At 35.2% G+C, this 15,892-nt stretch overlaps 1 protein-coding gene across 3 annotated transcripts in view; it reads right to left on the bottom strand.

The window, feature by feature from the left end:
* The window catches only part of GSK3B (glycogen synthase kinase 3 beta), a 196,819-nt gene that overhangs the window by 31,888 nt on the left and 149,039 nt on the right, over positions 1–15,892 (bottom strand). For 2 of the 3 annotated variants that reach the window (XM_086675334.1, XM_025914130.2), the window contains exons 8-9: positions 10,667–10,762; positions 1,698–1,736 (exon numbers count right to left, since the gene is read on the bottom strand). In XM_086675334.1, the coding sequence (XP_086531460.1) occupies positions 1,698–1,736; positions 10,667–10,762 (135 nt within the window). The remainder of the gene's footprint in view (positions 1–1,697; positions 1,737–10,666; positions 10,763–15,892) is intronic. The other variant, XM_025914131.2, reaches the window with a different exon arrangement.

Raw genomic sequence — 15,892 nt, 5'->3', positions numbered from 1 at the left:
GGTGTGGTAGTGGCAGCAGACAGACATATAAAGAGAGGCAGAAAAGTATAAACGGAGGCAAACAGTGCAGGAAGGACATGTAGATTGTGATGAGGCATGGAGGACCCTGGGAGTAAGGTTTCCTGATGAGAGCAGCTCATGTAACATCTGGCCGTTCACTTAGACTGGAGGTAGGAGAACTAGTTACTACTATAGAGCTCATTATTTTTCAAGACACTACTTGTAAGAGTACTTTCTACAGTGAAAACCTTTTTTTCTTTTGTTTTTACACAAAGTTTATTGCTAATAAAGATATTTTCCATGGAAATCGAGAAATTGGCTTGAGTAGGAATTCATTTCAGGATGTTAAAGGCCTTAATTATTCATTTGACCATATTAGAAAACCCTCTGTACAGTCAAAAACTGCTTTATCTTTATTCTTTTGAGTGATCTGAGTTGCCTCAGTCAAGGAAATCTTCAAAGTATTATATTATTTGAAACGTTCAGATCTTCCACTATTCTAAGAAATTTTTCCCTCTCTTGCTTTCTAGCCAGGTTCATTTTCAAACTCAGAATGTAAAAGAAAATAATCAGTGGGAAAACTCAAAAAACCTTTCATAAAAATATCAAGTATTACTGAGAAGTTTTATCCCTGAGGGCTGTCTGCATTTATTTCACAGCACATGGATTTATTTTGCTAGCTAGTCTAAGGAAAAATGCTTTTGCACCAATATGGGAGCACATAAGTAGAATTAAAAGTACCACTAAAAGTAGAAATAAGTGTCTCCTGCTAACATTCAAATGTAGGGTAGCTGGACAGTGAGTGTACTTTAATGAAAAATTTCATGTTATATTAATGAAGATTTTGTGTTAAAGGTACTAATAAACCAGTACTGTAACCTTATCTCTGATTATTAAAAAAAAAAAAAAAAAAAAAAAGTCACCCACATCCTTTTAGTATCTTACTGGCTACAAATGACCATCCAGGTTGGTACTAAGATAGGTATTAGCTTATTTTGCCAGGGAATCCTAACTCATGGAAAAACAGAGTTAAAAACAATAAACAAGAATTCATTCTAAGAGCCTACATTAAAATCAAGACTTAAGCTGCCTTTAAGAAAGTATCCGTTATTTTTTTTATACCCTTTGAGAGATTCCTGATAAGACCAGTACTCTATGGATAAAAGTTAAGTGGGAAATTATGTCGAGTCAAAACCAGCGTCTCCCAAAGTTCAGATTTGTGACCATAATATAGGGTGTGGTAGCATACAACTTCAAAAAATTAGAGGCCAAACTAGAAAACAGCTCTTCTGAATTATCTTTGTGTCTAAAGAAAAGGAAGCCAGTAACTACTGAAATCTGGCTAATAACAAAGCTTCTGCTGCTGTACTCATTTAAATTGTTTAAGATTCATAACCTTTATTGCTGCGTATCGTTGTTCATATTTATTCTTGTGAAAGTAATTTTTAAACCCCACAATTCCTAAACTTTAGTCTAGATGTCAATAAATCACTCAGGAGACTGACAACCTAAATATATGATAAGTAAAACCTGTATCGCCACATAGTGAATGAAGAAGAAATCACAGCTAGCTACCTATGCTGTTTTTACTTTTACATTTCCAGAATGAATAACGGTTTTGCCTTTCTAAAAAAAGTTTTCCCCCTAGTTTTATAGACCTGCCCTGAAATTTTGGGAAAAAAAAATTAAGTACATACCCGCACTCCTGAGGTGAAATGTCCTGTTCCTGACGAATCCTAAAGATGATAATGCAGTGAAATAATCCAAACAGGGGAAGTCAATCCAAAAGAGAATAGTCCAGCAAGGAAAAATATATCCAGTGTTATAAGAAATCCATGGTGTTGGGGGGGGGGGACATAGAAAATGTTTATACAGTTATAAACTTTAAACATCAGTCTCCACAGTAGCAAGTCCAAGTTTTAAAAATTATTTCACCACAGTGTATGCAAAAAAATTTTTGATTGCGCAATGGTGAGGCACAATAAAGAAACATTTTAATTTTAATTTATTATGTTCCAATGCCAGTGCGTTTATTAAAAAAATACAAAACCAAAAAAAGTTAAAATCAAAATGAAATCTAGAAGTAAACTTCCCAAAGTAAAGTGTTTGGTCTTCTACGACCTGGATTCATCATCCATTGACATGACTGGGATGGGGCATATTAGCCTGCTTTTAAAGATATCAGTTCCCAATATGCTAATTTTTATCTATTAATTTATTCCAGTTAGACAGTATAAACATTTTTTTGCTTAATTATTAGTGATGGAAGAAAGTAATAAATATATTTAATTTATATTACTATAGATTTCAAGCCAGATATTTTCAATTTGTGTGAGCTAAGAAGGATCAGGCCACCGCGGATTATTCTTCATTTTGGATTGACTTCCCTGCTAAAAGATATTTGCTGACATTCTCATTATTTTAGGATTCTTCAGGAAATTGACATATCACCTCAGGAGTGCGGGTATAAACTTACTTTCTCTATTGTGGGCTTTGCCCCCTCATACCCTTGCACCCATTACTTAGTAAAAATAAATATAGAACATTCTTTCCTTTTTGGAAAAACTCACTGAAAAAAAAATGCTACATCTTTGAGCACTACAAATTCAACACAGTTCCATGTGCAAATATGCCCAATTCACCCACCAAAAGCTAAACAAAAAATATATACAATAAACAATACAACTAAGGGACAGTCACAGTTATAGGTGACATGCATAGTAATGTACACCAACACCTAGGCACAACGGAGCCAAATATGCAAGGGAGGTAGTAGGATCTATTATGTCTAGGTATTGAGAATAAAAAATGGCAGAACTCACCAGTAGCTGTGAATTCCCTTGGCTATTCTAAGAGAATTTAACATTCTTTTAGGATAGTTTCCAGTGGGGGAATTAATATTTTGCAAAAATAAATAATCCGCGGATTACTTTTAGTCTGCAGACTAAAATTTAGTACACGGATTAAAATCCGGCCCATCAGAATAAAAATCTCTCATGAACTAAAACACAATCAGCTGGACAAAGATAGAAAGCAAGACTAAAAAAAATGAGAGCACAAAGTAAGACTCAATTGGGCCAACTAACGATTAGTGCGCAGACTAAATATGGCCAGCCAAGTATGTTAGCAAGGCCATGAAGAGCCCAAAACACCCCCTGTAAAAACTAAAAACAAAAGTAAATAAAAAAAATAAAACAGAACAAAGCAAAATAAATAAATAAATAAATAAACAAAAGAAAGAAAACAGAAAGGAAAAATTGAAAAGAACTAAAACACTGACATGAACTTTTAAGTGATTCAAATACTACCTCACCTGTGCAGCAACTCATTTTCTTAAATTGAAGCAAACTCTCACCACAAATACTAGTCCATAGAAGAAACTAACAGAAAGAATTCATTTTTTCAAAAAGAAAGTCTCTATGGTATTGAACAAATGCAAATGAATCCTTAACTGAAGAATTATTCAAAATAAATTTGCATTTGGATAACTCAAAAATGACAGAGGCAATTTTCTCCTTACATGTCCTAGACAGAAACTTTTGCCATCAAATACCAAATTTCAACCTGGAGCTAACTGTTATAACTGAATCTTAAGCCTTTTAAAATTACCATTTATAAACAAATATCAAGGCCTATGATTGATTCTCATAGCATCAGCTCTCAGCAATTCTACTATATTAAACAGCCAACCAGAGCAATGTAAAAATGCCTACGGCAAAGATAATTAATCTAAGTAGAACACAGAACAAGTGCTGTGCCTGTTCCGAACAGCTATTCTTTCCTAGATTTCATTGTGATAAATGTACAACATAGACGCTGTTCTCTGGTTATACACAAAATACACAAGCACCCAATGTTGAAGACTGATAAACCATGAACACTCCTAAAGAGCAACCCCAAAACTGCCTCTCAAGCAGTCTATTTATCATCTAAACTTATTTGCAATTTGTAAACCTAAATATAGGATTAAAAGTGAGACGATGCCATAGATTTGTTGAAGAGTTATGTTAATTAACCAGGTTAAGTAGCTACAAAAAAAACTTAAGTCTACTAAAGAGTTCACATGTGGTACATCATTCATAAGAAGCACAAACATCCTTTCCTTAGCCAAAACAGAGACAGCATTCAACAAATTTCATCTGTACTAATTAAAAGGATTATTGAGTTTTCCTGAGCTCTACTACAGTAAGAAATTATTATATGTGTTGACATCAGCATTTAGTTAATTTCTCCCTCTAACGTCACTCACTGATAAAATAGTACTGCAGGCTTACCCAGAAGTATGATTTACCAAATGTCCACTTACTCAATTTAATCTCTCATTGTTCACAAAATAGTTACTGTAGTTAGACTGACCTTCCTAGGAATATAGGAATATTTTCTTTTTATCCATACCTCCTCATCTTAAGGGACAGTCCCCTAGGCTACAACAATTCCTGACCTTACCAACATCTAATCAAATCAAAATCCTCCTTCAACAGCCCACCCCACCTTTTTCTTCTATCACCTTTAAGAAGGCTTCCTTTTTTCCTCTACCTCCCTCACTGGAGATCTGCCTTATACCTATACAGCACGTGAAACACCTCTGAACACCTACAGCACACAATCAAGTATCTGGTTATATATTATTCAATATTTGCTTCAACTGAGTCATTTATATCACCTGTAAGCTTTTCAAAAACAAGGGCTATATATTTTACTTCTTTTTCATACTTTATGGTATCCGGCACAGTGCTGGGTACATAGGAGATAGGTGTTTTAAGGAAAAAATGATATATTAAAAGTAGATTTTTGCTTTCTTTTTTAATTTACCTCCAACCCTATCCCTCTGCTCCCCACAAGTGATCTCAAAACTTATGCCTTAGTATTCTTTCTTGTTTATATTATCCATCTTACATAGGGATTAGCCACCCTAGGGGCTAGATTTTAAAGTGCATAGTTTTCAGCAAAGAAATGGGAGCATAGCCAGTATAACTAGAAAAATGAGGAAGTCTACGCACATGGGAAAATAAATGTTATCGAGAAGAAGTGATTATTCTAGCACTAATGAAGATGTAGGTAGAAAATTCAGTAGAAAACAGTGTATTTTTGAAACAAGTGATAATGGATTAATAGAATGTTCAGGGCAGATGTTAATAATATAAAACTAATTTACCTAAGCAACAGAACAAAACAGACAGGTGCAATCTTAGGAACTAGTAGAAATCCCACAATTGTTTTAGGCTTTCTGGAATACATGTGAGCAAAACCAGAAAAGGTTGATAAGCTTGCCTGCAAAAAAAGAAGTCTGACAACAAATTTTGTTTTGTGCTCTCTCGACCCCTCTGAAGGCATTTTTTGTTCTTTTTTTTTTTTTTTTTAACGTTTATTTATTATTTTTGGGACAGAGAGAGACAGAGCATGAACGGGGGAGGGGCAGAGAGAGAGGGAGACACAGAATTGGAAACAGGCTCCAGGCTCTAAGCCATCAGCCCAGAGCCCGACGCGGGGCTCGAACTCACGGACCGCGAGATCGTGACCTGGCTGAAGTCAGACGCTTAACCGACTGCGCCACCCAGGCGCCCCTGAAGGCATTTTTTAAAACTGTAAATGTGTTAAACTATAGTTGAAACAGCTAAGTTTACCAAGTGAAAAATATTGTACTGAAAAGCTCAGGAAAAAAAGGTAAAATTATAAAGTCTTCAAAAAATAAGTACGGTAGGAAAAAAAAAGTACAGTAAGGTTTTGTGTTTAGTTTTAAACATAGAGAATAAAAAATGTACCATGTCCTATCTAGTCTGGTACCTTTAACAGCTGAAACGACCTCGAACCCAATTTTCTGCTTACTCATAGCTAGTTGTAAATAGTACTACATTTATTCATTTTCAAGTATGTGGACAGTGTTCTAAGAAATTGAGTATGTAAGGACTGACTTGTGGATACTGCTTTCTGTGATACTTAACCAATAATCTACGGCCCCATATATCCTACAGACACTTAACTATTAAACTTACTACGTGTTCCAAAGACTGAGCAACAAACATTTTAAAGTAACTGATATCCATCTTATTATTACCATTATGAAAAAGAAATTAGGAACTGCTACAATACATATGGTATAACTTGAAAGGTACTATAAGAGTTATATGGTGGGAATTAATCATGGAGAGCTCAGAAAATTAGAAAATATTTCATGGGAGAAGTTAAGATTTGAGTCTTGACAAAAGATTAAGATGTGGTAAGCAGGCAAGAAGAAGATCCTTCCAAGTGTGAAAAGACGCTAATAAAAGAGAAATATAAATCGCTTCTCTGGGGGAAAATTAGAGGTTAGAAAGGTCAGGAACAGAACAAGAATAAACTTCTTGCTTTTCTGGGGAAAAAAAGAAACAATAAGGAACAGAATGACTGTATAATCTATTATCCAAAATGGGACACTTTTGAGAGTGAAGAGACATTCAATTAATAACTGAACTAGACAAGCAAAAGTGGGACATAATCATCACCTTGTCTTTATATGTATGTCATATTTTCCTAAAAGCAATGAGTAATCAGAGAAGATTTCTAAATAGGAGTGACAGTATTACATGTACTTTTAAGAAAACTTTGAGCCACCTGGGTGGCTCAGTAGGTTAAGCGTCCCACTCTTGATTTTGGTTCAGGTCACGACATCATGGTTTGTGAGACCAAGCTCTGCATGATCAAGCCCTGTGTCAGGCTCCACGCTGATAGTGTGGAGCCTGCTTGGGATTCTCTCTCTCTTTCTATCTCTTTCTCTCTCTCTAACCCACTCTCGCTTGATACATATGTGCTCTCGCAAAATAAACAAACATTAAAAAAGAAAAAAAAAGATGTGAAACTGAAGGAGGGAAACTGGTTAGGAGGCTGTTTTAACAATTCTATGATACGATGATGGCCAAAACTAAACTCCGGGCAGGACAGAGAGGACAAACCATAGAACTATATTGGAGGCAGAATCTTTATATTACTTTAGAACTAAAATAAAATAATCCTTTATGTGCATATTACTATTTTCCAAAGAATCCTAGAAAAGACAATAGCTAATCGGTATCTTGCAAAAGAAAAAACTCCAGGCACAAAGAGTAGGAGTGATGTTCAAACTAGATCCTCACTTCATACCTAATAGACAGGCTGTCATTTAACCATACCTCGGTATACTAAGTGCAGAATTTAAGCTTCCTCTTCTGCCAGCCAATTTCCATCTCTTTTTAATTCGCAAACTTTCTTTGCATCACTTGTTTTCCTTTCCATCTGGCTTTTTATTCTTTGAAGTTTACAGTATACAGCAATGCAGGAGGTTTTTATCCTCTTATCCCCACTCAGTAATGGTCCCTGTTTCAAAACATTAGCATTTTCTTTCCTACTTAAACTTTAAATCAATGAATTAGATTGCTCTGGCTATTAAGTAATAGTCAAGGGCAACTTATTGGATTTCTAAATTCTCAAGATTCCTGCCCTAAACCATACCAGAAACATCTCATTGTCTAGTTCTTCTGTTTGCTATTTTTCCTACACATCTAAATCCCTTCACTTCAATGTTTGCATAAAAGACATTTCTTTCTTGATCTTTCTGTCTGCCTACATTTTTGAGCACACCAGCTTCCAGTATTTGGGGATATAGCTGTACTATACTGCAGCACAGAAAAGCAGGGTTCACATGCTCACAGTTTTAGGAAATGGACCTAATGTAGGTTCTATCAGAAGACCAAAATAAAGGCAAAGCAGCTTTTGTTTCCAGACTTTGTTACCTGCCCTCAAAAGGCAAGAAGCTCTTCTCTTTAGAGAACATTATGTGTTTCTTAAAAAATAACTTCACTGTCAGCCTAGCATAAGACAGTACTTCTGAGGCTGGTGTTTACTATCATAACAGAGAAGACAGGGGACTCACTTCCTGCCAGAAATTAAAAATTTTGTGTTTTCATTTTGATAATAATCTATTTTAAAAATCAACATAAGCATATTTTGGATCATCTAGATTCATCCAGATGACAGAATAGTGTCATGGAATTTCTGTGTCTGAATTTGGTTTTGTGTTTACAACTAATAACATCAACCTAGTTATGTGCGCTAATGAGAAATTAACATAAGTGTACTTATTACATAATAAATGCATTTGTACTAAGTGAAAATCAAATTATGCCAAGGCACACTATATGAATGAAGAGTTGACAGTAGTTTGAACACACAAAATAGGTGGGAGAAGTGAGTCATCATTCTATACATGGTATATAGGAATGGAAGCCTAAAGAAGACAAACAAACAAAAGGGCTTTATATAGATTATTCAAGTTTGAAGAGCATTATTGTAAGATATAAAACATCAGGAGTCCACATAAGTAGAGGAAGATGTAAAGTATACATATTGACCACAAATCTTATGCAGGCTGCATTTTAATTATAAACAACCATTCCTCACCTCACGTTCCATCTTAGCTAATACTTCAAAAGATATATCCTGGGGGAAAAATGCAGAATATGACACACACTAATACTGGCAGCAGTCTTGATGTAAAAAAAAAAGGATAGAAACTGTTAAAGTAAATTTCATGACCTCAATTTCAGCATCATGTTGGTTAGATAGATACTCTATATTAAGGGTAGCATGTAAGGAATACTTAGATTATACCAAAAAGAGCTTTATTTTTCTTTCTTCATAAAAATGACACTCTTATTAATGAAAGTGTGGAAATGCAAAACAAAGAAAATAAAATCACCTACACTCATCTCAATCAAACATTAGCATTTTGGAGTATTTCCCTGTATTTATTCAATATATAGAATTCTCTTTATTTTTTGTTTTTCTTTATTTATTTATTTTTTTTTTTAATTTTTTTTTTTCAACGTTTATTTATTTTTGGGAGAGAGAGAGACAGAGCATGAACGGGGGAGGGGCAGAGAGAGAGGGAGACACAGAATCGGAAACAGGCTCCAGGCTCTGAGCCATCAGCCCAGAGCCTGACGCGGGGCTCGAACTCACAGACCGCGAGATCGTGACCTGGCTGAAGTCGGACGCTTAACCGACTGCGCCACCCAGGCGCCCCGATTTTTTGTTTTTTCTTTAACATGGTTGAAATCATAGTATACTACAAGTCACTTATACTTTAACTTATAAAACTTCACTGAATTCAAACTACAACTCAACCTTTAAATCCCAAAAGGTCACCTAGGAATCTCTGAGTTTAGAGCCAGGTGAGAGACCCTAAGTATCTTCTGACCCAGTTCAAAATAAACTTTAAGCGTAAGATCAAAGAATGGTTTATCTCAGAATACTTACTGTTTATTATAAATTTTAAAAGGTGTGGTGGGGAAGGCAACATCATGGCCAGTAAAAGCTAACCTAGAATTCTGGCACTAAAACACCAAGATCTCCGATTCTAAACAAGTAATTAGTGACAAAAGGATCTTCTGCAGTGAAGAGAGATAATAAGATTCTGAGAACTTAAAGGAAAAGTAACAAGAACCATAATACAATTTACAGAAAGAAACATACTTTGAATCTGGGAATATAAATTATTTCATCTATAGCCCTAAATTATTTCACCTCTTACCATAAAAGATACATAACCAACTAAATGAACCCATCAATGCTCAAAACAAAATGTTACATCTACATTTTTAAGTACAGAAAATCTCTGCTTGAACCATAAAAGAGCTGAACATTTCTAACTCACAAAAATATATAATGAAATATACATAAAGACGAGAAGAGGTACATGTTACATAACTCTAAATAAAGTCTGGCATTGCATGCGCGCGCGTGCGCGCGCACACACGCACGCACGCACACACACACACACACACACACACACAGAAGTTTAATCCTGGCTTTGTCATGGCCACCTATGTAATCCTGAATAAGTCACTTGGTATCTTTGGCCAGAGTTTCTGAATCTATAAAATAAGGACACTAGAGATTCACTCTAGCAATAAGCCCTGATTGAGATTTTTTTCCTCTGCTCTAATCTCACAAATTACACCGAAATGAAAAAACTTTTAAGTAAAATCTCTCTTAAAATTATTTCAATTAAGTATCAAAGAAAAAAATCAATTTTCTGGTAAATTAGTACCTATGCTCTTAGAATTGGTTCCATCTAATGTTGGGGTGAGGCTATCCAAGGGCTAGTGATATCCCATTAACATATCAGTACTTTCAATGTATACTCCAAGCCAGATCAAATCTTTTTATTTCTCTCCCAAAACACCAACAGGAAAGTAAATGAAAGAAAAAAGACAGTATAATCTATAATAAGATCTACATAATAATAGTTTTAAAAATAAATACATGAAATATACATTTTCATATGCTATATATTGAAAAAGTATCTCTAATTGTGTGAAGAAATTAACTTCTGAGTTTACCTTGTCAAAATTTATATATAAGATACTACTCCTGATGAAATTCTTTATTTTGATGATATAGGTACACTGTCGTTATCCTACAAATAAAAACCCAGGCTGAAAACCATCTACAGGAAATCAGTAGGGACAAAACTATATACTGTCAATGACACACTGATACTACCCAACTATATTTAGATGCAGAGCTGCTGTATACTTTGTACTCAGGCAGCTATCTAGTATCAAAATAGTTTAGTTTAAGAACAATGAGAAACCCAAATTTAAGTTAACTACTGGTTAATGTGCTTTTTAAAAAACTCTTTTTGACTCACCTTAGTCCAAGGATGCGCCTTAATTTGAGGGAATTTGAATTCTGTGTAGTTTGGGTTCATTTCTCTAATTTGCTCCCTTGTTGGTGTCCCCAGGACCTAGATAAAGAAAGCAAGTTATTGCCATATTTTTCTATATACTTACAAATATTAAGTCTTTATGTTTTAGCATATTGGTTTCATTGGAAAAAGGAATTCCAAAGTTATGAAATACAAAACACGTTAAAAAGAGCAGACTTTGCACGAGACTTTTTTTTTTTTAAGTTTATTTTTGAGAGAGAGAGAAAGAGCACACGCGCTTGTGGGGTAGGGGCAGAGAAAGAAGGAAAGAGTGAATCCCAAGCAGGCTCTATGCTGTGAGCGCAGAGCCCAACATGGGGGTGAGATCGTGACCTGAGCTGACGTCAGAAGAGCCTGACACTTAACTGACTGAGCCACCCAGACGCTCCAAGACTTTTAATTTTTAACTGGCTATGGATCCTAATGCTATACTACCCTACACAGACTTCTATGAGATAATCATAATGTGAAGCCACTGTTGTAAAAAAAAGATCACTCAAAAGCATTCAAGTAAAAATCAAACATCTTTGTTCTAACTAGAAAACCATCTACTGTAACCATGGACATTTGAAATGAGATCTTTTATTCATTTAGTGTAGTCAAAGATTTTAATTTTTTTAAGTTTATTTATTTTGAGAGAGAGAGAGAAAGAGAGAGACAGAATGAGTGGGTAGGGGCAGAGAGAGAGGGAGAGAGAATTCCAAGCAGCTCCATTCTGTCAGCGCAGATCCCGACGTGGGGCTCGAACTCATGAACCATGAAATCATGACCTGAGATGAGGTCAAGAGTCAAACACTTAATGGAATGAGCTACCCAGGTGCCCCACAGGTTTTATTATCAATAAATTAATAAGGAGAACTTACTCCAACAGTCATCAATAATACCATTCAGTGAGTATTTAGTGATTGTTCCCTGTGTCCAAGGAACTATGCTATGACATATGGAGAATACAAAGAAGAAGAGATTTCTTGTTATAATGAAATTACACATTTGTGCATGGGAAAGAGTATAATACAAAATAAAAATATATTGAATGCATCATTGCCTCTAGAGATGCAGTATGCACTGGACAAAGGAAAGTCTATGGAATTGACTGCACAAGACAGATGACAGGAAGAAACATAAATTACTAAAAACGAGAGTGCTTTGAAGAAAGATGATACATATCTTTCTTTATAATTCTAAAGCCTGGTATAAAACAAATTTGTTACAATATTCAGCCATTTGTAATTCAAAAATAGTGGCAAAGAAGGAGTGGAACTTAATAGTAAGTACTGGATTTGTGGTGGTAACCGGTGGATAATCAGGGCAAAGTAAGAATTTCAGGGTTTTTCTGGTTTGTTTTTTGGTTCTAATTCTCTAGACTTCATTAAAACCAGAACTTAATCAAAATTTTAAGAGTTTTATTCTTCAAAAGACACTCTTTTTTTTTTTTTTTTTTTAATGTTTACTTATTTTTGAGAGAGAGAGAGACACAGAGTGTGAGCAGGGGAGGGGCAGAGAGAAAGGGAGACACAGAGTCCAAAGCAGGCTCCAGGCTCCAAGCTGCCAGCACAGAGCCTGACATGGGGCTTGAACTTACAAATAGTGAGATCATGACCTGAGCTGAAGTCTGATGCTGAACCGACTGAGCCACCCAGTCGCCCCCAAAAGACACTCTTAAGAAAACAAAAAGGCAACCTACAGACTGAAAGAAAACATTTGCAAAACATACATTCTGCAAAGGACTCCTATCTAGATTATAGAAAAGACTCCTATAAACTCAAAACAAAACGACAAACAACCCAATAAAAATGGGCAAAAGATAGAATCAGACACTTCGCCAAAGAACACTCAGATAGTAAACTAAATAAGCACATGCAAAAATGCTCAACCTCATTATTATCAAGGAAATGCTAGTTAAAACTGTAAGATACCACCTACATACCTATTAAGAAGGTTAAAGTTAAAAAAAAAAAAAAAAAGATTGCCTGTGTAAACCAAGTCCTGGTGAGGATGTAGAGCAACTGGAATTCTCATCCATTGCTAGTGGAAAGGTAAAATTGTATGGCGCCTTAGAAAATACTTTGGCAGTATGTTAAAGATATAAACATATACTTACCATACATCCATCATTCCTACTCCTAAGTATTTACCCAAGAGAAATGAAAGCATATCTTCATACAAAAACTTTTACACAAATGTGCATAGCACCTTTTTTTGCAACTGCCAAAAAAGTAGCAACAACTCAAATGTCCACAACAGATGAATAAACAAACAAATGAGGGTATACCCATACAATGGAATACTATTCACTAATAAGAAAAAGAACATGAATGAATCTAAAAAAATTTACACTGAGTAAAATAAGCCAGACCAGAGACAGTACCTACTGTTATCATTTCATTTGTACAGAGATGTAGAAAATTTTGTCTCCAGTGACAGAAAGGAAAGCCATGATTGTGAAGGCTGGAGACAAGCCTTTCAAAGAGTACTAGTGAATTATGGGGGGTGAGGAATATGTTCATTGTCTTGATTTCATGGTGGTAGTTTCTTACGTGCATACGTCTTACCAAACTGTGCACTTTAAATATGTGCACTTTATTATATGTCAATTATATCTCTCAGAAACTAAGTATAAGAATATATAAAGTTGAAGTAAGAGAGGTAGAACATTCTGAGCTATAGAGTTATATACTATTATTTGTCAATGTAAGTAAAAAAAGAATCTAGTTAACTATAAAATGACATTTAATTGCCTAAAAGACAATTTCTGAGCAAACCCCTGATGTCATTGAGGGGATAAAAAAAGATGTGTAAAAATGATCTAAATTATAACACATCACTCTGTGGAAAGCTCACTTTTGGGCACTGGAAACGTATCTCCAGTTATTTAAGCTCCCTTCCTTTTTTGTAGCAGAAGTCCAACTTTACAGACAGGAGCAAGATATTATCTAGTATTGGGAAGGGAAATCACTGGCTTTTGTAGCTGTAGACATCAGACATTGTAAGTAAGGAACTATTCACACTTAAAATATGAAGGCTAAAAAGGAATCTTAATTTTTATTATTATTTTTTAAATTTTTTTAATGTTTATCTATCTTTGAGACAGAAGACAGACAGACCATGAACGGGGGAAGGTCAGAGAGAGAGGGAGACACAGAATCGGAAGCAGGCCCCAGGCTCTGAGCTGTCAGCACAGAGCCTGACGCGGGGCTCGAACTCACGAACCATGAGATCGTGACCTGAGCCGAAGTCGGAGGCTCAACCGACTGAGCCACCCAGGCGCCCCAATTTTTATTATTTTTAAATGTTTATTTATTTTTGATAGAGAGAGACAGAATGTAAGGGGGGAGGGGCAGAGAGAGAGGGAAACAATCCAAAGTAGGCTCCAGGCTCTGAGTTGTCAGCACAGAGCCTGATGTGGGGCTCAAACTCATGAACTGTGAGATCATGACCTGAGCTGAAGTTGGATGCTCAACCGACTAAGCCACCCAGGAGCCCCTCAGTTTTTATTCTTAAGTAATAAAGCAAACACTAATATCCTATTTTAGACCCTCAATGAAGGGTGTGTGTGTGCACGCGCGCGTGCGCGTCTGTGTGTCTATGTATGTGTGTATATGTGCTGGGAAAGAGGGAGAGGAGTGAAAAAGAAGGGAGTGTGAACTAATCGATAATTCTGCTCCCCAAATGCAACCCTAGTGGATTCCTTTAACTACTGGAAGAAAACAACAACAACAATAACGACATGAATAACTGAGTATTTAAAATGCATATCTTCAATGATGCTACAACTTACTAATTCCATTTTAAGGTATATCCTCTAACCTAGAGAAACTTTTTATACATCCAAAGCAACATTGTTCATAATAAAATACTGCAGGCAAAAGCAAAAATCCCAAAGTAGCATTAATAAATTGAGGTACAGTCATAAAATGGTACATTAACTACACATCCCTTCTGAAGAATCTCACAAAGTGGTGTTTTCACTCAGCAATGAATACATACAGTAGGACTGCCTTATATAAAGCTTAAAAGCAGGCAAGACCAAAGTATATTTTAGTTTATATAGTAAAATTCTAAAACTATATAATAAACAAACATGGGAAATAAAAACTAAAATAAAAAACATGGGAATATTTGTTAGAAAAATCAAGTATGGATTATTAAACTCAACAGAGAAAATATAGGAGGGATTATAACCAGATTGGGGCATAAATAATTCCTTTGTTTTTTTTTATAACCTTTTAAAAAATATTATTTATTTAAAATATGAAATTTATTGTCAAATTGGTTTCCATACAACACCCAGTGCTCATCCCAAAAGGTGCCCTCCTCAATACCCATCACCCACCCTCCTTTCCCTCCCACCCCCTAGCAACCCTCACTTTGTTCTCAGTTTTTAAGAGTCTCTTATGTTTTGGCTCCCTCCCTCTCTAACCTCTAACCTTTAATTCTTAATATGAGTAATAATTACATGATATTCACTTTATTATTGTGCTTTACACTGAATACATTTTAATATATTTCTGTATTATGATATATTTCACAGTAAACGAAATGACATTTAAGAAAAATGCCCACATTTGAATCACTATTTGCTGTGCAGTCCCCCTCTATTTATTCAGTACTTTGTTAACACAAGACACAGTCCTAACTCCCTACTAGTTGGTAAGAATGCCAAAAGAAATGAGAATTGAATGATGTCCAATTAGTAAATGCAGACTGTATGGACAGAGATCACATGGACTTATCAGCCATTTGGTTAACTTTCCAATAGGGGCTAAGCAAGAGAATTCCAGTTACAAACTATAATGAAAAGGCAGCATCCTCCCTGAAGTGAATGTTATAAAACGTGTTTTTTATTATAACCTAAGGTGAAGTAAATCTGTGAAATACACAATAAAACAGCTGTGAAACATGCCATATATACAAGTTTGCTTAACATACAAACTTTTAATAATTTATTTAATGTGAAAGCAAGAAGGTATACTGTGTGTTTTCACTCCCATATCTTCTCCTTAAATTCCTATCTCAGAGCTACTCACATCTAAACATTTGCCCAAAATTTTATATGTATTTTTTTCAGTGAAAACCCTTTTCCTTTATACCAACTACCCAGATTCTATGATTAACATTTTACTGTGTTTGGTTCATCACACTTCCATCCATCTATCCACACATATATAA

This window comes from Puma concolor, chromosome C2 (assembly GCF_028749965.1).
Source record: "Puma concolor isolate L17-30 chromosome C2, mPumCon1.1.hap2, whole genome shotgun sequence".
NCBI lineage: Eukaryota > Metazoa > Chordata > Mammalia > Carnivora > Felidae > Puma > Puma concolor.
Note: the sequence above shows the minus strand (reverse complement) of the source record. Positions and strands in the feature narration are given on the sequence as shown.